The sequence below is a fragment of the Apodemus sylvaticus genome, chromosome 8, assembly GCF_947179515.1.
Source record: "Apodemus sylvaticus chromosome 8, mApoSyl1.1, whole genome shotgun sequence".
NCBI lineage: Eukaryota > Metazoa > Chordata > Mammalia > Rodentia > Muridae > Apodemus > Apodemus sylvaticus.
Window position 1 is genome coordinate 119698103 of NC_067479.1, and position 22395 is coordinate 119720497.

Below are 22395 nucleotides of genomic sequence, written 5' to 3' on the forward strand. Positions count from 1 at the left end.
TGTCTCAGTATTCCCTTCTATTCTTGACTCTAAAGCCAGAGAAACATGGACAAACCTGGTGAGTTCTGCGGTTAGCTGGGGCTGGAACATGGATGGCCCCTTCTATTCCATTCTCACAAGATTTCTATTTTTCTTTTTCTCTTTTTTAAAAAACTTTATTTATTATATGTAAATAAACTGTAGCTGTCTTCAGACACACCAGAAGAAGGCATCAGATCTCATTACAGATAGTTGTGAGCCACCATGTGGTTGCTCAGGACCTTCGGAAGAGCAGTCAGTACTCTTAACTGCTAGCCATCTCACCAGCCTGATTTTTATGTTTCAACAACTTCACTGCCTAAGCTTGGCTGTCCTGGAACATCCTCGGTAGACTTGCCTTCAACACAGAGATTTGCATGTCACTGTATCCTGAATGCTGGATAAAATGTGTGTAACACTTCACCAGTACCTAAGCCTTTCTTTACCTGTAGCTGCCCGCAGCCACATGTAAACCGGGTTACCTGTTGAGAGAATTTTGGGGTCATAGGGAAGAGCGGCGAAAAGAACGTACGGCCAAGTCAATGTTCACTGATCAAAGCCGTAAACTTTAATGGCGCCGGACCTTTTAACAGTTCGGGCAAACCCTCCCCCCAGACTCCAGGCTGAGTTCCGGTGGAAGTTGTCTAGCTTCTCTTGGAGGTCTTCGTCTTGACTGCTCCGGCAGCTGGGTGGGTCACCTGTTTAATTCAGGAATCCCTATACCTGGAGGAACAATGAACTTAACCTTTACTACGTGCGCTCCACCCTAGGTGGAGCAGGATCCTGGCTAACTGGGAGAAGTTAACCTTGACCAAAGTCAAACTCTGACCAAGTGCAAGACTGCCCCAATATGGCTCTGTACATTTACCTAAAACTTGTTCTCTACCTGGAGTACTTAGACTGGAAACCTGCTTGACTCTCCTGGGATATAAGGCATGTACCAATTTTCTTGAACCTAAGCACTTCCTTTTAGATCACAAACTGAAATGCAGAAATATAATCACAATCCATGTCTTGTTAATTTGACATATACTTATATTTCTATATTATAACCAGGTGATAATAACGCCTAACGTGATAAAGTTCACATTTTTTCCACTGCAAATCCATTAAGTCACCATTCCTTTAATATAATACTGTTTAATAACTTGGTCACATGATTAAGCTTCATTCAACTTCCTGGTGACTCTTTTTTCTTTGAATATTACATTTTACCTATCTCCTTAAGATTATTTGCTTGATCAAAACAATAATCATAAACACAGGGTAAAATCTATATGGGGCATTTCAGAAACTTCTTTTGCCACTGCACGTAATATAAATCTCTTTATCTAAGCTTCAAGGTCACTCTTCAGGCCAGGACAAACAGCAACAACATTCTTAAGCAAACATCATAAAACACATATACAAATCACCTCTCAGTCCCTATGTGATCTGTAATCCTCTGAAGGTGGCCAATTAATTTCCAATTAATGCATGTACAAGTCCAAAGTTTAAAAATCCACATTGCTCCAAAGAGAAACACGGCCAGGCTTATAGTAGCGATAATTAAATCTGGGGAACTGTCATCTATTTCAGATGGGATTTCCAGGCACTGTGATGCTATGAGCAAGGCAACTCCTACAACGGCAAACACTTCCTCTGGCCTGGCGTGAAGGTTCAGACGTTCACTCCACTCCCATCATAGCAGGAAGCATGCAGCAAGCAGGTAGGAACAACACTGGAGAACAGGCTGAGTTCACTTCGGCTTCTGGTCTCACAGAAAGCCCCGCCCCCAGGGTTCCAGGTCCTCATCCCCATCATTCCTGCCTTCCCTTGCCCCGCCCTCCAGGTCGCAGGCGCATGCATTTCCGCAGCAAGGCTGCAGCCATGGGCGCCACAGGTCGAGGGCCCCGCCCACTTCCCTTGGCCTAGGCCCCAGTGTCTCAAGGTGGCGGGCAATCCCTTGCCTCAGTGCCTGCAATATGGTATTGAAGGCCGGCTCCTTGTGCAGCGTCAGTGGCCTCGCCTCTCCTGGGTCAGAGGTCAGCTCGAAGAGCAGTGGGGGATCATGTGCTGTGACCCCACCTCCCGCGCACGCGCACACCATGGCGTCCTGAGACTCAGGCGACCCTGCACAAGACCCTGAGCCTGGCGGGTCCTCGACCGGGGTCACGAAGTGCACCTTCCACAGCTTCCCTCCTAGGACCGGAAGTGGGGGTGTCAGAGGCAGAAGTGAGCCCAGAAGTGGCTCTGTGAAAGGCTAATCCAATTAACCCAGGTGACCACTGACCAGGACACAACCCCGGTTTTCCTCACAGGAAGGGGCCCCAGGGCCGGGCCCTGGTCATCTCCCCTGTGACCCCTGAACAGGAAGTGAACCCGGGAAAACTGGTCTTTCACAGGAAATGACCACAAGGGGCAGGACTTGTCCCTGTGACTCTGGTAAACTCACAGAAAGTAAACCCCTGACCCGGAAGTGACCCTGGGAGGCAGGACCCAGCAATGATCCTGTGTGCTCCCAGAGGAAGTCAGCTCCAGGGGCAGGGATTGTCCATCTCACTCATGACACCTAGATAGGAAGTGAACCCGTAACTCGGGAGTGACCCTTGTTCTCCCACAAGAAGTGACCCCGGGCTGTACTGGTCCACCCCTCTGACCTGACAAGTGAACCGGAAGCTCTGCCCCTGCCACCTCCCACACATACTCACTCTCACGATGTGCCCAACGGGCGGCATGCAGGACATCCCCGCAGTAGTGGAACAGGAAGTTGTGGGCAGAGCGTGGGGTCTCACCACGCAGCAGGGGCAGGAGGTCACGGCCATCGATCACCCTGTGGGAAGTGGGGGGAGGCAGGGCCAGAGAGGGTTTGGTGTGAGAAGCCATGCCCAATGCCATGCAGTCACTTCCTGTGACATAATGGCACCGCCCACTTCCTGTCTCATTTGAGGCCCTGCCCACATCTGGTCAAGCTTCATAGACCTGCCCACGTCCTGTTTAAACCTAACTTCCTGTATGACATCATAGCCCTGCTCACTCACTTTCTGTCTTACCCCACTTCAGGTCTGCCTTCAAGCCCTGCCCACTTCTGATCTGACACCACAGCCCCCCAGTTACTTATGCTGGGCGGGCCATCCCTCACTCACCGGTCCTCAGGCAACGCCCCGCCCCCCAGGCGCACCACGGTGGGGAAAATGTCCATGAGGCTCGTGGGCTCGGCGAGGACACGCCCCCGCGGCAGAATGCCCGGGAACCGGAAGATGCCAGGCACGCGGACCCCGCCTTCCCAGCCGCCTGCGCCCTTCCCACCTGTGGGGTCAGCCTATGGTAAGTGGGTGGGCGGGAGAGGAAGTGGGTGGGGCTGGTGGGGGGAAACAAGAAATGGAGGGAAAATATTGAAAGTGAAGACCCGAAATGCTCCAACGAGGTACAGGAAGTAAGGTTGAGAACAGGAAGTGGCAGGAGGCAGAACAGGAAGTCGCATTTCAGTCCAGAAACTGGAAATGTGAGAACAGCAGGGCGGCAAGCAATGGGGGGCGGGGCACAGCTTTCACTCAGGGGAACCAGAAATTGGAGTTCAAGGCTCAAGGCAGGGACCGGACTGCAGACTGCGGGACAGGAAGTGATTTGTGAGAACTGGATGTAGGGGGGCGGGGCTTCCTTCCAATTCCTTCTGCCCCTTTCCTGGTTATGCAGGCCCTGCCCTTGCCACCCCCAATGCTTACCCCGGAAGCCACCATTCCAGCCGCCAAGCTGCTCTCCACCTGCGCGAGCTTCTAGCCAGCCGCCATTGTCAGAAGTGAAGTAGACGAGCGTGCGGTCAGCCACACCCCCGCGGTCCAGTGCGGACAGGAGACGCCCTAGGGGAGGGGCGGGGCCAGGGTGAGGGGACTTGAGGGCCACGCCCATCACAGAAATCACTCAGCTGTCACTCAGCTTATCTCCGCCCATCACCATCCCGCACAATCATCCTGGAAAGCCCCGCCCATCAGCTACCCCACCCTGTCCATTAACCCAGGGCCTTACCAGCTGCCCTGAGTCCCTGCCTGTCACTAATGTCAGCCCCGCCCCTCATGAAGATGGCCCACCCAGTTTCCCCAACCATCCCCATTGTTATCATAAGACCCACCCATACCATGCTCAGCTCCTCACACAAGCCCTGCCTGTCACTCAGTTTACCTGTCCATCACCTCACTGGCCCCGCCCACTCACCTACCACCCAGTCCATCTCCTCCACATTGTCGCCATAGCGCCTGTGGGCGCTGCGGCCCTGGAAGGCGGGCGATGTCACAAGCGGTGTATGCACATGTGGCAGGGACACGAACAGCAGGAAGGGGGCGTGGGCGTGCCTAGAGGCGGGGCCCAGGTACCATCACGTCAAGTCACTCACAGCCCGACCCAGCCCCTTGCTATGCACCCCGCCCTGGCCATAAAACTTAAGTGGTTAGTGCAGGACAGCCCAACAGCACAGGAAAATCTCAGCACTGAACGTGGGCAACCCCATTAGGCCTGTCGCTCCCAGTTAGCTTGGGATATCCCTGACTCCCAGGGCCCATAGTGGTTATCGTGGGGCATCCCATGACGCCAGGAAGTGGATTATCTCAGTCTCCACAGTGCGGATTCGCCTTTGGGATGGAAGAACTCAGCCTTTTGCTGAGGATATCCCATTCATCCGAGGTTAGTGTGGGAATTCCTGTCATCAGAGGACGGTGAACAGCTCAGGATGTTCCAGCGTGTCAAGGAGGCCTGAGTGGTTAGTGCAGGGAAGCCTGAGGGGGGAAGGCTATCCCCATCACTACAGGAAAACACAAGATCAGCCCAGGCCCTCTCCTTCCACCAGGACGCACCATAGTTGGCACAGGATACCCCACCATCCTGAGTTCGGTGTTGCTTTGTTAGCACAGGTTAGCCCAGTGGGCAGCTGAAGTGTGTGTGCGGTTGGCCCTGGAGCCCAGTGGTCAGCACATAACATCTGACCCTCTGAATGCACCCGGAGGCCCCGCCCTCACCGTTGCAGGAAGTCCTCTGCCTCCCGGAGCAGCAGCGGGGTGAGGCGACTGAGGCTCAGGGGTTGCTGGGTGACATTGGCGCCGCGCATCAGGAAGCAGTCCAGGCGCGCCACGGCCCCGCCCACCACACGCGACCCCACCTCCAGGGTGGCCGAGGTCGCGCCCAGAGCCAGCACCGCCCACAAGGCCCAACTCCGACCAGCCAGGGTGATGGAGGCCATGATGGCTGCCATGGCCGCCAGGCCCCGCCCGACCCAGCGCAGGCCCTGCTCCAGCCGAGTGCGCTTCTCAGATGGCTCCGCTCTGGCGCAGTCTCCCATCATGCCGAGCGGCAGTCCCAGGAAGTGCGCAAAGCCGTGGCGCAGTGGGTGGTGGCACAGGTCAGACCTTGAGCTGCAGCTCAGACCCAGGTGCCACTTCCCTGGCGGGGGGAGGGAAGAGGGGCAGGGGATGACATCACTGACTGAATCCACGCCTACCGTGCAACATCATAGTCAGAGGCCATGCCCACAGGAGCAATATCATTTGAAGTTCCACCCACCCATGTGACGTCATCAGCCCCAGCTCCGCCCCCGAACCTTTACTTACCCACAAGCCCTGTGGTGTATCCACGCTCCTGCAGGACCCGGGCAAAGGTGACCTCCTCAGGGGGAAGCCCAGCAGCACCCGCTGCCCACTGCAGCACACGGGGCCCCCATGTGGACGCCATGCCTGCAGAGGGGTGGCAGAGGGGCGGCGTGGAGTGACCTCACACATGAGGGAGTCAGGGCCTGGTTGGTGGGCGGGCGTTGTAAAGGTGGAGATTTGTGACAATGTCATGAATATTAATGGAGTGTCATAGAAACGGGTCAAGTCTTATGCAAATCGACATCATTAGTACCCGTCATTAATTAGCACACCCCCCTCCACAGGGTTGGTCTTTTTGCAAATCATAACTTGCATATTCATGAGCAGAAGTAGCTGGATTCGTATGCAAATCAATATGAATATTCACGACCTCATAAGCATGCATGCATAGTGGGCTGCCTGGCTTTATGCTAATGAGGCTAATGACTATGCAGGAGCAGTTTAGCATATCAGTGAGCCCAGAACTTCCCTGTTGTGGGGGAAGCCTCCTGACAGGAGGAGGCAGGGTTGGTGGGCGTGGTCTGTGTGGTGGGCTGGGTCCGGGTGGGCAGGGTGTCACCTGAGCGCACAGGGTATCTCCCTGTAAGGAAAGCTGCACGGCTGGGTGTGCACATGGAGGCAGCGGCTAGGTGCTGAGTGAGGCGGACACCATCCTCCGCCAGGCGGTCGATGTTGGGCGTCCTGTGGGGTAGGTGGGGGTGAATTGGGTGGCCAGCGTTGTGGTGGACTATCCTGGGCTATCCTGTAACCTTTATGTTCTAACCTGGACCTGTGATGTACAACAGTAACTGCGATGCCTTAATCTGAGCTAACCTGAGACTGGGGCAGAGGCTCAGCTGTGACCACTGTGGTCTAACCTTGCGGGACAACATGGGCTAGGCTGCGCCATTCCTATGAACCTGAAAACGACAGGCTAACCTGGGCTCACCTGGCCTGACCCGCAGTGGCTGGATGACAAGCCACTACAAAGAGGTAACCTGCCCACCTCATGCCCCGCCCCACTTCACCCTCACCGTGTGTGCACCTGAGTGTGGTGTTGCCATAGCAGCCGAGGTCCCCAAAGCCAAGGTCGTCCGCCATGATGATGAGGAAGTTGGGGCGGGACGGGGGCGGTAGCAGCAAGGCAGTGAGGAGCTGCAGGTCTTGGAGCACACAGAGTATGGCCACAGGGCCTAGGCTGGGGAGGGTTGTGGAGGGGAGGACACAGGTGGGTTGGGGCAGAACCCTTTGTGATGTCACCACTTCCCCAGGATTCACTGGGTCAGTGCAATTTCACCTCACGACTATTAATGAGCAGATTAGTACACACTGCAAAAAAACCGAGTTTATGCAAATCAAAATCATGTTTGTTAATCAGCCAATGACCTCACCCATCATACAAGCAGGTTAAGCTTTATGGCAATCACGGTTATGACTATGCAGGAGCTTATTTGCATGTCCAAAACACAAGCTGGTGGAACCTTATTCAAATTAAAATCATGCATATACATGAGCTCATTAGTATAGGAATCACGCAAAGGCCTAGGGCCATAATGCAAATTAAGGGCGGGACTATGCTTTAGGTGATTAGCGTGTTGATTATATAAACTGGTCAGGGTTTATGAAAAGTAAGGTTGCGTTTTATGCAAATTAGGTTCATGACTATTAATGATCAGATTAGCACAGCGATCACAGAAGCAAGTCAGCGTTTATGCAAATTGTTCTCGTGATTATTAATGAGGCACTGAGCTCACCTATTATTCAAGGGGAAAAGGTGGAGTTTTACGTAAATCAGGGTCATGATTATGCAAGTACTGTTTAGCATGCAATAAGTATGTCCATCTTTATTCAAACCACGTCATGCATAAACATGAGTTCATTTGCACACACTATACTGTGTATGCAAATCGACTCTATTCATAACCTCATTAGGTCACAAGACCTGCCCAACTTTTTGCAACAGTCAATTATCACACCTCTGATTGGAGAAACCCCTGCTGTGGGCGGTCCCGGCTGACAGGGGGAGGGGCGGGTGGGTAGGGGTCAGAGCTCACCCGAGGCTCTGGTGGCTGGGAGAAGTCATTGCGCCTGCAGGACCGGACTTCCTGTGTTAGGATAGAAAGACTTGCCAGGGGCGTCCCATCACTCATGTGCGGAGATACGCCCGCCCCCTGCCCCATTCTGTCCTGCAAGGACACAAGCCAACGTCCCCGCCCAGGATGAATATTAATGAGGCATGGGTGCGATATGGTGAATAGCCATGAGCGGCCCGGCCCGGCACTTCTGGTCGGCGCAGTTACGCTTGCTCAGCGGCCTTGCCCACACCGGAGGCCCCGCCCAGCCTCCCCACGGCCTCACCTCCGACCCCTGGGGGTCACAGCACATTCCCTGCGGTCTCAGCTGCTCAGTGGGTGGGGCCACGAGCGGACGAATTAGTCTGTGCCAGAACCGTGCAGTAGCTTTGCGACAGCGCCGCAAAGAGGGCAGGGCAGAAGGGGAACGCACGCGCATTCGGCTCAGGTTTGACCTTGTCAGCGCAGGCGCGAAGTTGGTCGCTGACCCGGTCCCCGCCCCCGTCCTGACATCACAAGCAAGGACGCACATGCACTCTGCCAGCCCCAGGGTTCACAGAGCCAAAAAAACTGAAATGAGAAGAATGCAGGACCGGGTGGGCAGGAGGCAGGGCTGAGGGCGGAGTATAAACGGCAATCCCTAACAGGGAGTGAAGCCGAGGATAGGAAATGTCTGGCGGAAACCGGAAGTGGGGGTGGGGCTTCTCGTTCAAGGATGTTTGTCATCACGGAACTGGGCCGAAAGGGCGTGGCTTCACAGCCAGACTTCCCATTCTCTCCAAGGATCTGGAAGTTTGAGGAAAGGATTCACTTGACTGGGGAAGAGGGCGGGGCCGTGGGCGTGTCCTCGGGGTGACTGACTGGGGTAGGGCCATGGACATGCCCTGACCCTGCCCTGACCTGGGTCATGAACCTGTCATTATCTCTGTGTCTCTGCTAGACAGCGAATCACTAACCATCAGCAGTTATGCTAATTTGTGCGCGTGGCCTGTCGGCAAAATGTCTTTATACTGTCTTATCCCAATGAGGGGGCGTGGATCCTGGATGACTCCCTAATAGACCCCAGTAATGTTAATGAGAGGGCGTGGCTTGATGACAAATCCAATTTTCCAAACAATATGCTAATGAAGAGGCAAGGATGCTGGAGGACTCTCAAATCGATGGCGGTTATGCTAATGAGTAGGCGGGGTTTGATAAAGTCCAACTCATACCAGAACCTCACTTCCCCTTACTGAACATAATAAGCATGTGGCTCTTTTTTTTTCTTTTTTTTTTTATTGATATATTTTTTATTTACATTTCAAATGATTTCCCCTTTTCTGGGTCCCCACTCCCTGCAAGTCCCATAAGCCCTCTTCCCTCCCCCTCTTCCCCCATCCACCCCTTACCGCTTCACTGTTCCGGAATTGGAATTCCCCTATACTCTTGCACTGAGTCTTTCCAGAACCAGGGGCCACTCCTCCATTCTTTTTGGACATCATTTAATATGTGGATTATGTCTTGGGTACTCAAAGTTTCTAGGTTAATATCCACTTATTAGTGAGTGCATACCATGATTGATCCTTTGAGACTGGGTTACCTCACTGAGTTTGATGTTCTTTAGTTCCATCCATTTGTCTAAGAATTTCATGAATTCAATTCATTGTTTCTTATGGTTGAATAGTACTCCACTGTTTATATATATCACATTTTTTGCATCCACTCTTCTGTTGAGGGATACCTGGGTTCTTTCCAGCTCCAAGCTATTATAAATAAGGCTGCTATGAACATAGTGGAGCATGCATCCTTATTGCATGCTGAAGAATCCTCTGGGTATATGCCCAGGAGTGGTATAACAAGATCCTCAGGAAATGTCATGTCCAGTTTTCTGAGGAACCGCTAGACTGATTTCCAAAGTGGTTGCACCATCTTGCAATCCCACCAGCAGTGGAGGAGTGTTCCTCTTTCTCCACATCCTCGCCAACACCTGCTGTCTCCTGAGTTTTTGACCTTAGCCATTCTGACTGGTGTGAGGTGAAATCTCAGGGTTGTTTTGATTTGCATTTCCCTAATGATTAACAATGTTGAACATTTCTTAAGGTGTTTCTCAGCCCTCTGAAGTTCTTCATGTGAAAATTCTTTGTTTAGCTCCGTACCCCACTTTTTAATGGGGTTATTTGGTTCTCTGGGTTCTACCTTCTTGAGTTCTTTGTATATATTAGATATTAGCCCTCTGTCAGATTTAGGGTTGGTGAAGTTTTTTTCCCAATCTGTTGGTTGACATTTTGTCCTTTTAACAGTGTCCTTTGCCTTACAGAAACTTTGTAGTTTTATGAGGTCCCATTTGTCAATTCTTGATCTTAGAGCATAAGCTATTGGTGTTCCATTCAGGAACTTATCCCCTGTGCCCATGTCCTCAAGGTTCTTCCCCAGTTTCTTTTCTATTAGTTTCAGTGTGTCAGGTTTTATGTGGAGGTCCTTGATCCATTTGGAGTTGAGCTTAGTACAAGGAGATAAGAATGGGTCGATGCGCATTCTTCTGCATGCTGACCTCCAGTTGAACCAGCACCATTTGTTGAAAAGGCTATCTTTTTTCCACTGGATGCTTTCAGCTCCTTTGTCGAAGACCAAGTGACCATAGGTGTGTGCGTTCATTTCTGGGTCTTCAATCCTATTCCATTGATCCGCTTGCCTAACATTGTACCAATACCATGCAGTTTTTTATCACTATTGCTCTGTAGTAAAGTTTAAAGTCTGGGGTACTGAATCCACCTGAAGTTCTTTTACTGTTGAGAATAGTTTTAACTATCCTGGGTTTTTTGTTGTTCCAGATGAATTTGAGAATTGCTCTTTCTAGGTCTATGAAGAACTGGGTTGGGATTTTTATGGGGATAGCATTGAATCTGTAGATTGCCTTTGGCAAGATGGCCATTTTAACTATATTAATCCTGCCAATCCACGAGCATGGAAGATTTTTTCCATTTTCTGAGATCTTCGATTTCCTTCTTCAGAGATCTGAAGTTCTTGTCATATAGTTCTTTCACTTGTTTGGTTAGAGTCACACCAAGATACGTTATGCTGTTTGTAGCTATTGTGAAGAGAGTCATTTCCCTAATTTCTTTCTCAGTCTGCTTTTCCTTTGAGTATATGAAGGCTACTGAATTGCTTGCATTGATTTTGTAGCCAGCCACTCTGCTGAAGTTGTTTATCAACTGTAGGAGTTCTCTAGTAGAGTTTTTTAGGATCACTTAAGTATACGATCGTATCATCTGCAAATAGTGATAGTTTGACTTCTTCCTTTCCAATTTGTATCCCTTTGACTTCCTTATGTTGTCTAATTGCTCTAGCTAGGACTTCAAGAACTCTATTGAAAAAATATGGAGAGAGGGGGCAGCCTTGTCTAGTCCCTGATTTTAGTGGGATTGCTTCAAGTTTCTCTCCATTTAGTTTGACGTTGGCTACCGGTTTGCTGTATATTGCTTTTACTATGTTTAGATATGGGTCTTGAATTCCTGTCCTTTCCAAGACCTTTAACATGAAAGGGTGCTGAATTTTGTCAAATGCTTTTTCAGCATCAAATGAAATGATCATGTGGTTTTTTTCTTTGAGTTTGTTTATAGTGGATAGCATTTATAGATTTCCTTATATTGAACCATCCCTGCATCCCTGGGATGAAGCCTACTTGATCATGGTAGATGATCGTTTTGATGTGTTCTTGGATTCGGTGGGCAAGAATTTTATTGAGTATTTTTGCATTGATATTCATAAGGGAAATTGGCCTGAAATTCTCTTTCTTAGTTGGATCTTTGTGTGGTTTTGGTATCAGTGTAATAGTGGCTTCGTAGAAGGAGTTGGGTAGTGTTCCTTCTGTTTCTATTTGGTGGAATAGTTTGAAGAGTATTGGTGTTAAGTCTTCTTTGAAGGTCTGATAGAATTCTGCACTGAAACCATCTGGTCCTGTGCTTTTTTTGGTCGGAAGGCTATCTATGACCCCTTCTATTTCTTTAGGGGTTATGGGTCTGTTTAGATGGTCAGTTTGATCCTGGTTTAATTTTGGTAATTGGTATCTGTCTAAGAAAATGTCCATTTCCTCCAGATTCTCCAGTTGTGTTGAGTACAGGTTTTTGTAGTAGGATCTGATGATTTTTTGAATTTCCTCAGTTTCTGTTGTAGAATCTCCCTTTTCATTTCTAATTTGGTTAATTTGGATACTTTCTCTGTGCCCTTTGGTTAGTCTGGCTAAGGGTTTATCTATCTTGTTGATTTTTTCAAAGAACCAGCTTTTGGTTTTGTTGATTCTTTGTATGGTTCTTTTGGTTTCTACTTGATTGATTTCAGCCCTGAGTTTGATGATTTCCTGTCTTCTTCTCCTCCTTCTCCTCCTCCCCCTGGGTGAATTAGCTTCTTTTTGTTCCAGGGCTTTCAGTTGTTCTGCTAATCTTCTAGTGTATGCTCTCTCGAATTCCTTTTTGGAGGCACTCAAAGCTATGAGTTTTCCTCTTAGCACTGCTTTCATTGTGTCCCATAGTGTTGTGCCTTCATTTTTGTTAAATTCTAAGAAATCTTTAATTTCTTTCTTTATTTCTTCCTTGACCAAGGTATCATTGAGTAGAGTATTGTTCAGTTTCCATGTGTATGTGGGCTTTCTGTTGTTTTTATTGTTATTAAAGACCACTTTTACTCCATAGTGATCTGATAGGAGGCATGGGATTATTTCAATCTTCTTATAGTCCAATTCGTACCAGAAGCTCACTTCCCCATACTGAACATAATAAACATGTGACTCTTAATGCTAAGAATATTTTCTCAAAATTTAATTGTTCACATATAACACAAAGTTGTTGTGTAGGCAACATGGCGGTTGTAGAGAAACTTATCCTGGTTAGTGCAAAATTCTTCAGTTCTTTCCACCAAACTATTGGCCTTGCAATAAGGCCAAAAATTAGTTTTCTAACACCCGACACAAACCATGGCATTCATTTTTAGATTGTCCTCTTGACTGTTTTCTTCCTATAATAAGTGCAAGAACTGCCCTAGTCATCTTGACTGCATCCTGAATAGAAATAACAGTCTTCACTGCCCGACTTTTGTGTATTGTGGTTCTTACCCCACTCGCATCACAGACTCCTTCCATGCATACTGCCTTTGACGACTGTCTTTTTAGCAGGATCTTTGTCCTCTCTTTAGTTTCATTTTGACTCCTAAGAAGGACTATTCTCTGAGGCACCATAATCGCAGCTCTTTCGATATCACCCCTTTGGGCAGTTTAAAAGTGTAGGAGGATCCACTGTACAAACACCAAAATGTACAGATGTCCTTTCACACGTGACTACAGTGCCGGCCCACTCACACCCTTCTTGCCATGCCAGCCCCAGTGCTGCATTCATAGAAATGCAGCCGAATTTGTGAGGAACCTGAAGAATGGGAAAGGCTAAATACAGGAATGTAGGACACATTGCTATACAACCATTTCTTCAAATCAGTTAAGGAAGGAGGTTCAGGTGTTTGTGGTGGCCGTGCAAACCAGAGTGTCTGCATTCCATGACATGGGCGCTTGAAGAAAACCTAAGATGCTGATTGGAACTAATATTTTGTGTGTGAGTTACGGGGTATATGGAGATCCATTGAGTGTGATGGGGAATGAGAGAATCTGCCATACAGATCATCTTCTGTGGCTCTGATATATTTATCCTTTTAGTATCTCTTGGTCTATCACATCATGTAAAGAAAGACTATAAAATTTCCAAGCACAGGCATACTCAAGTACAGACACACACACGCACACACACCCTGACACACACACACACACAAATACACACTCAAACACACACAGACATACAAAGAGAGACTGAGCATACACTCAGAGAATGAGAGAGAGAGAGAGAGAGAGAGAGAGAGAGAGAGAGAACAGGAACACACTCAACACAGACACACACACAAAGATAAGTTCCTACCACATCAGGAACTTGACTTTATTCAGATGCTATATCTATTTTCTAAAGAAACTGCCCTGAGATGTGCACTAAACCACAATTTCAAAAAAAGTTCTCTCCTTCTTTGTAAGTTAAAGAAGTTTATAAAGTAGAAGCAATTTGGCTCAGGATAGGTATAAAAAGTGTATGTTTATATGACAAAGTTTAGGATATTTGAAAACTACTATCATTATACAATATTCAAAGCAAGTCCAGGCCAAAAAGAAGGAGCAAGGAACATAGAGAAGCCATGTGACAAGGGTTACCATTTCATACCGGGAAAGGCTTACATGCTGTTCTCACTATATGTATTTAGTAATGTACTGTGATCAGGGATGATCTCCACCTCATTGTGCCCTGACTGAAAATATTCTTCAGTGGTTTTCTTTCTGCTCCAGTTCCTGAGTTCTGGGGTTATAAGCATGGGCATTAAGTCTAATTGTACAGTACTTGTAAATCAGACCAGGTCTTTGTACACATTAAACAAAAACTAGACAGGCGGTGGTGGCACATTCCTTTAGTCCCAGCACTTGGCCAGCAGAGGCAGGTGGATTTCTGAATTTGAGGACAGCCTGGTCTACAGATTTAGTTCCAGGACATCCAGGTCTATACAGAGAAACCCTGTCTTGAAAAAACACACAAAAAACCAAACTATCATTCCTATCAATATCTATTAAAATTAAGTAGGAGTGCAAGAGAAGCATCCCCTGAGGAACAGCGCACATGATGAAAATTACACCGGCAAGGTAGACAATAAACACTTATATAAAACATAACATTAGATACATTTTTAATAAGAAAATATTGTAATACATGGGTGTTCTGACTCCTGAATGTCTTTTTACCATATATATACAATTCCCAGAGGCCAGAAGCAGGTGTTAGATTCCACCAGAATTCGAGTTAAAGAGGTTAGTGTCTGTCTCTGAGACTGGAACAAATGTTCATAATGGAGAACACATCTCCTAAGCCCACACTACACTTGACTTTTGTCCTTCCCATCAAATGTGCTGGATCACTCCCAGTCAAAGAGAGAAAATTCTGGAAATCTGTACACGAGGTAGGCATGCTAATTGTCTTAGGCTGCCACACATCCATGTGAGGCTCCGGTGAGTTCAGAAACCAGCCACAGAATCACTGATGGCCACTTTGCAACAGATTTGTCACCTCTCATCTACGATATCAATGCAGATTAGGTCCATCAGATGACAAATACAGTTGAGAAGACCCTCCTGGATGTGAAGGTAGGAGAGAGAATGCTGAACATCTTGGTAAGTAATGTTGGGAGGAACCTAACTTCTAGCAGGAGTGGAAAGAGCCTGACTCAGGGCCCACATGCATGTGGTGGAGTGTGTCTCTGCAAGACTGAGAATGGAAAGGGTTGGTTAGCACTGCTCTTTTACTGCTGGAGATCTCAGAGAATACAGAGGAAGTGTTTATTCTAGGGCTCTGTTCATGTGAAGATCCCTAGAGTCTGATTACTGAGATGGACAGAGAATCAGAGAGTCAAATGACACGCGTCGCCATGGTGATTTTTTCAGATTTGAGTAAAGGTTTGTGCAGAGGGTTGTCATGTGTGTGAGCTCCACCTTCTGGTTGTTTCTTGTTATGGCAGGCTGGATCCTTTCCATTCAGGGCTGAGTGTTACCACATTTGTCTTCTGTGACTACCACCTATTGGTTGGTTGTGCTATTACAAGATGCATTTTTTTTTTAATTTTTATTTATTTATTTTTATGGTTTTGGTTGATTTTTGTTTCTGGTTGTGCCTTTATCTGCTCACTGATTCTACACTGTATCACAGTCTTCTGGGAATGAGGCCTTGATTTTGTATCTTGGCAGGATTCAGTTAGGAAAGACATATCTGGGAGCTGTGGCTATGGCAGGGCCAGGACATCTCATGATGAATAACTGGATAGGAAAAAAGTGTAAAATTTAAAGTTTATGTAAGGACTGAGGGTTCAAAAGTTCTGAGAAAGTTTTTGAGGGTCTAAGAAGGTGTTTTAAGGTTGGTAAATGAAAGTTATGAGTGTTAGAGGATGTAACAAAAAAGTATGGAAAAGAATGAAAAAATCCTTCCAGTTTCTTTCCTTCCAGAGTTGTAATGTTTTTAACTAAAATCATTTTACTGTAGCTTTTGTTGGGATTGGTTCTAATGCTTTGAATTAATCCAGCCCAAAATCAAGAATCCTCTTATCCACACATTGAAGGTCCTTGTCTCCGTTGGTTTTTGATCAACCAATAAAGAGTCAACAGCCAATGGCTAGGCAGGTAGAGTTTCCTTGCGAATAGTACATGTTGTTTAGCAGTGCGGAATTAAGTAAAGGATTAATTGCTAGTGTTCCTTTCTCTGGCAAGCCAGCCAGAAGGACCTCACTGCCCAGGCGAGAGGCTCAGAGCTCGTTAACTCTTATTGAACCAGAGAGAAAAGAAAAGGAAAGAAAGAAGTCACTTACATATACAACACATACTAGATGAAGCTGGAAATGGATACACCACCATTTTTTTTAAAATTACTTTTAGCTTATTATAACTTTTCAACAAAATGATCTCTGTATAAGAAATAATTATCTCACAGATAAAATGTTATAAAGAAAGGAGAAAAATTAAAATCCTTCACACAGGCAAATGTGCACAGATGCACATACATTTATACACACACATTCATACACACACATTTATACACACACATTCATACACACATTCGTGCACACACGTTCATACATACATTCATACACACATTCATACACACATTCATAGACACATTCATACATACATTCATACACACCACACATTCCTACATAAACATTCATACACACACATTCATGCATACACATCATACACAATCACTCACACACACACATTCTGCTTGGGCCTAACCATGTGTTTCATCTCCTCCACAAGTGTTCATGCATACCTACACACAGACAAAGAGACATACATATCTATATTCAATGGATGGACCTGAGCCCCAAATGCCACACACATACATTTGAATGGATGTATAGGACAGAGCCCCCCCAAGCCACCACCTTATTTCTATTTTCTGGCCTTTTTAAAGACAAAAATTCTTAGAAAATCACCTCATAGATAAAGTATTAGATAAAAGGGGAGTTACAAAAGGATACTGATATTAAATTCAAATCAGTGTTCATTATGAGTTCAAAAGTTTCATTGCATTCCTTATAATCCAGCCTTTAGTACTATTTTGTGAGGAGTCTGTACATTCTATTCTTGATTCTAACTTTATTAGATCTTTCTGGCAAAACAACTAAAACCATTTCTTAAAACTTTATTCCTAAAATTATTTGAATCAAGTCAGGAATTCTATAAGATAATTAATTCATCTGAACAGTATAAATTCATGACAGTTCATCTTTATGTTAATTTGCAGGAAACCTGCTCAATGGGGTGAGCCAATGTCTAGGAACCCTTAGGCGATATAATAGTGACAGGGAAGGTATAGTGGCAGCAAGAAGCCATCCTGGGATGAAGTCTCTCGGGACCTGGCCTCCCAGTATGACAGTTCACCTATGTTAGGCCATGCAAAAAGGCAGGTCACCTTCAGCGAAATCACCGCTGGCCTTAGCCTCTCCTACATGGCTCCTGACAGACACTTAGGTTCATTCTTTAGCCTGAAATCTTTTTCAAATAGGAATCCTTAGTAGTGACAATTTGATCATAATAATGATCATAATGATCATAATTTGGTTAATCTCTAAGCTATTTTATAGTCTGAATGTAATGTGTTACTAGTATAAAGTTTCAGAAACTATTTTTCTTTGACTTATTATTATTTTAAACAGTAGGGGTGTAGTGTGCATGCAATGGTGCAGATGAATAAGTGCTTTTTTCCCCTTTTGTGTGGGTTCTAGGATTGAACCCTGACCATCAAGCTTGTATCTTCTGACAATGGCAGTTTCTACCTTTTGAGCCATTTCACAGGCCCAGTTTCAGTGAATCAACAACAACTCTTAGAGATTAAATCTTTACTTTGTGAAGCTCAGAAGCGAGTCTGGTCTTCTTGTTGTTTTTATTTGTTTGTTTTGTTTTGTTTTGTTTTTGAGTGTGTACAGCTTTGACTTTTGAGAAGATGACATTGTTAGAAGCGGGGCCTCTTGAGGGTTACTAGACCTTAAATAAAATTCTCATCAGTGTGTAATGACAATACTCAGTAACAATCAATTCTTGAAGGAAGTTTGTCATGTGAAGCTCTTCCAGAGGCACAGATGCAAGGCAGCATTTCCCCACCAGGGAAAATTTCACCCTGCAGGGGACACTTTGACAATATCTAGAGAAGATTCTTACTTTCTCTCATGTGCATGTGTGATGTACATGCATGTGTATTGGAGGCTCAAGGTTGGTGTTATGTGTCTTCTTTTCTTACCTTATTTGTTGAAGCAGTCTTTAAGTTGAATTCATAGCATTCAGGTATGGCTAGTATAGCTAGCCAGCTTTCCCAGGCAAGCCTTGTCTGCCTTCCCTGCATTAGAAATACTGGCAGGCTGCCACACCTACCTGGCATTTATGTGGGTGATGGGGGTATGAACTATGGTTCTCATGCTTCTGTGTGTGGCAAGATCTTTAGCCATCAACCTATTTTTCCAACCCCAAGATACAGTTTTTGACTGTGTGGCAAAGGAGGGGAAGTTGCTGATTCCAGTGGCTGGAGCTGTAGAAATGGGTTATGCTCTGCTCTTCCATTCCTGGCCCCATCCAGTGAAAAATCACTTGGTTCACAATGTCCTTAGTGCTGCTACTGAAATACTGGCACAAGACACAAGATGGCAGAAGACTGTTTTCCTCAGAGATGGCACAGAACTTTTGGGTCAGGTTGGACACAGCCTCTTGAGGAAACATAAAAACTAGGACATAACTGAACAAGGGCTGAGTGTGAAGCATGGCCTTTCCAGTTCTTTCTCAAATGCAAGCCTCACTATAATTATTCTGAGCTTGAGTTTCATTAAAACTCAACTGTTTTCAGGTTCCTTCTAAAGGTGTGTGTGTGTGTGTGTGTGTGTGTGTGTGTGTGCATGTGTTTGAAGCATTTGGGCTTCACATTTTTCCCTTTGGGCTGTCTACAAAACTTCCTTGGTTTCCCTTTTCAAAAACTGCTCCTGTAGTTTGATATTTGTGTATAGAAATGAAGAAAGAAAGTAGACTGGATGGTAGATCATTTCCAGGTAATCTTTAATCAGAATAACTCATCAAAGAAAGCAATAACTGTTTCACAATTTGTATCCTAAAGAGCAAAGAGACCTGTGAAAATACTGCACTGTGTAAAGTGTTTCAGATCCTTATTTGCTAAGGAAACCATGTGCAACATCTTTTTTGCTGCACCAAGGCTTCACTAAGTAGGAGTACACCAGATCCTCTCTGCCACATCCCCAGAGCTTCCTTTCCTCAATGGATGGCTTCACTGAAGGAACTCTACTTTCAGCCAGGAATTTCCTGACTTTGCCTCTTGCATTGACACCCTGTTAATGGCCTGTCCCAACTCCAGTTACTTATTTACGGAAGTCTCCTGTATCCGAGCAGGTCAATACCATGGGAAGGGCTGCCCTTCAGTTACTCTGATCTCTGAAGTCCTTTTCTTCCTACTTTTAGGATGATCTACCAACATTTGCAGTGTTGATAGAAATCCCAGGATAACTATTTTTGGAAATTACAAATAGATTTATGGACTGTGTCAAAATAGTGAAGGGATTCTGATTTGATAAAGTCTGAGAAATAATACAGGTTCAAAAGATGATTTTGCCACCTGTTTAATTTAAAGAAAGAGGATTTCACAGCTTGCTTGAGGTCTAGCTAAAGTAGCTGAGCTGACCTGCCTGGCATCGCCACTGGAAAAGGAGAATTCCTACTCTCAAGCTGACATATGCAAATTAAGACTCTACCTGATCTGAATAGAGAAAAGTATTCTTTTCTGAACTACCTTGCAAAACTTTCTGGGCCCCACAGTTCCCTTGTAGCAACACTGTTATCCCCACCCACCTCCACCCTCCATGTTTGTTGCGATTTCTCTTACCTTTAGATTGCTAATTAAGGACAAAGCTCCTTGCCTCTGTCCTGACTCTTAGCACAGTATATGAGACAGAGAAACCTCTTCAAGTGTTTTAGTCCTCTGTCTTGCCCTGTGTCCCCCTTGGGTGCAGTGGGTGAGAAGGCCTGGAGCTCAGACTCTGGGAGCAAGTGAGAATGGTGCGGCAAGCTCGTTTATTCTCGGGAGCGCCCTTTTTGCCCTCCACTGGTGTTCCATCGGTCCCAAGCAACCATGTCCTCCAAGCGTAGCTCCCGACTGGCTGTCACTGTCTGCGGCACCAATCCCTAAGCTCTCACGCAGGCTTCAGTTGGTCCCTCATATGGAAGTTACCTCCACAGCTGTGCGGCCCCACTCACTGTTTATGTGGAAGTGGCCACAGCCTTGTCAGTGAAGCCTGCTGTTTCTCCTACATTCAGGAGTGCTGGCCAGATGCCTGTTTTCTTCATATGGTGGCTCAGATTATTTTGAAAAGCACGCATGTTTTTCCAGTTTGAAACTTAGGCATGTTGACATGCTTCCTCAGTGTAAAGCAGGAGCTCTACATACCCACGTTAGTGAATTCAGGAGAAGAAACTGTGAATGATTTTTCTAAGAAATGCTGTTTGCAGCTTTCCATTACATATCAAACTTTCATCCAACCTACAACCAAGTTAGTAATGTGCTTTGAGATCTTTATGATTGTTCTGCTTACTTACAGTGTAGTCAACCTATTCAGAATTAATTGTCCTTTAAGAAAAACAATGTATTCAATCTTACTATGCTTTGGCCTCCCTAATGTATGATATACTCTATTTCTCCTTAATGATTCATTGATTCCTCACTCAGAGCAATGTATTTGTGCAAAAGATGTAGGGGCTAGAACTATGACCATTTGCTGGAAGCAGAAAAGTTTGAACATTTCCCTCCAATGTTGAAAGCAGTATGTGGGCATACACTAATAATAATACCTGGTTTTCGTCCTTTGGTGGTATTCTCAGTCAATAGGGTCAGAGAAACAACTCTTTAAAAGGAAGTAAGTTTTATTCTGGCTGGTAGTTTTAGATATTCAGCCTGTGGTGAGGTGTAGCATCATGGCTGAAGGGTGAGGCAGAATAAGGTCCCTGAAGGTCAGGAAGCAGAAAGTCAGCAAGCCCCAGAGACAGAATATACTTCCCAAAGGCCTGTCCGCAGTGAACTGCTTTCTCCTAGCAGCTGCACTTCCTAATATGCCCTGTGGGCTGTGCTGTTATCAATTACTCATTGATGAAGTCAGAGGTTTCATGAATCAATTATAAAAGCCCCTAAACAGGCATCCATGATTTCAGCAAGTGGAAATTTGGAGACATTTCATATCTAAGCCGCAAGAGTGTGCTGGACTCATTTTCCTGTCTTCTGGTTTTTGTACTCCTGATGAGAAGACTATGTTCAATTTTGTTGCAACTTCCGGTGACCTGATGCCTTTTCTCTGGCTCTCTTGAGAAGCTCTCCTGTGTTTTCATATTCACTCACTAGGTCTTTGTATATTTTTTTACTAATTGTTATATAAATCCTACCTACTCTATAATCATAGTTAGTTTGAGAGTCTATTTAATGGTATCTTTTTCCAGACCAAAACAAATCTCATTTGCTTTTTTGGACAGTGCATTACTTAGTATGGTGGTAGAGTGAGGTGATTGCAGCTTGCTCCCATGATGGGGTCCTCCCATTTCTGGCACCGCTGAGTTGCAGCTCTTCTGAGGTCTAAACTGGAAACATGACTATTTTCTAGATTTTTGATGAAAGAAAATGGCTTCTGTTGTTTCCTTTCAGTTCCCTGGACTCTTGTGTGCTACGCATTCTTTTCTGCTGCCACTGTTCACTCTGGCATGTGCGTCTCAGGGTCTGTGGTCTCATTGGCAAATATCTTCTGAAAAAAAAATAAGATCAAATAGTGGGCACACTCCTGATCCTCCCAATTCTTACAGCTATTTACTTAATATATATTTTATGTTTGTCTGGCATCTCTAGTTACATACAGTGAGAAAACTTACCTGAGGCAGTTTACTACACTGTCCAAGGTGAGCATCACACTGTTGGGCTGATGTGAATGAAGAACAGCTTTTCATATGTAGGCACAGCTGTTCTCTGAACTATGCACATGAGAAGACACAGAATCTCCCCAAGCTTCCTGGCATCCTAGTTTAGTACACACAGAGTTAGCTGTGTCGCTTTGAGAGGCTGGGCTAGCTGGACACTGGATGTTCTCACCCAGAATTACTGGGTTCCTCATGCACAGCAATAATCCCAGGAAACAGCTTCATCCAAAATCTCAAGTACAGGTTTTTTGGCTGTTGCTTTTAATAATTTTATAAGCTTGAAACATTAGTCAGACCGACTGTTGAAATCAGAGGACTTTTTGTACTTTTATTTGCTTATTAGTTCCAAGCCTTGAATCACAGAAAAAGATAAGATTTAAATTTCCTAATTTCAATTTCCTTCGTGGGTAACACAATCCTAAATAATAAATTATTACTCAGTTTAATTTATTCATAAAAAATAGAGACCAGTTGTTTCAAAGATGATGCATGATATACAGGCATAGTATGCTGCATTTTTAAGAAATAAATTGGGGAATTTTGGATAATAGTAATCAAAAGAGATGGGAGATGTCTGGGCATATTTAATAGTAAAGTAAAATAGTAATGTTTACAAAAATATAACTGTGTAAAAAAAAAAGTACAGTTGGTCCCAGAGTGGCTG

At 45.6% G+C, this 22395-nt stretch overlaps 1 protein-coding gene across 3 annotated transcripts; it reads right to left on the reverse strand.

Annotated features, from left to right (window-relative positions):
• Nucleotides 1–557: 557 nt before the first annotated feature.
• On the reverse strand, nt 558–8305 carry Arsl (arylsulfatase L). Of its 3 annotated transcripts, XM_052190453.1 has the most exons (12): nt 7971–8301; nt 7667–7717; nt 6658–6810; nt 6193–6314; nt 5595–5717; nt 5007–5427; nt 4210–4346; nt 3723–3857; nt 3144–3306; nt 2709–2830; nt 1968–2199; nt 1143–1738 (listed from the first exon to the last, which is right to left on the reverse strand). In XM_052190453.1, exons 2-12 carry the CDS (start codon nt 7693–7695, stop codon nt 1678–1680), a joined length of 1698 nt encoding a protein of 565 aa, XP_052046413.1. In that variant the 5' UTR covers nt 7696–7717; nt 7971–8301; the 3' UTR covers nt 1143–1677. The 3 variants fall into 3 exon arrangements, with proteins under 3 accessions (XP_052046412.1, XP_052046413.1, XP_052046414.1); XM_052190452.1 differs by having other exon boundaries at nt 558–2199; nt 7971–8302; XM_052190454.1 differs by lacking the exons at nt 6193–6314; nt 6658–6810 and having other exon boundaries at nt 1143–2199; nt 7971–8305.
• Between the last annotated feature and the right edge of the window lie 14090 nt (nt 8306–22395).

Excerpts from the sequence above, each read along its gene's own strand:
- Arsl (XM_052190452.1), bottom strand. The coding sequence starts at position 7,695 with ATGACTTCTCCCAGCCACCAGAGCCTCGG. Across the intron at positions 5,428-5,594 it reads ATACACCACAGGGCTTGTGG|GGAAGTGGCACCTGGGTCTG; the intron begins GTAAGTAAAGGT and ends TCCCCCCGCCAG. Across the intron at positions 2,200-2,708 it reads CCGTTGGGCACATCGTGAGA|GAGGGAAGCTGTGGAAGGTG; the intron begins GTGAGTATGTGT and ends TTCCGGTCCTAG.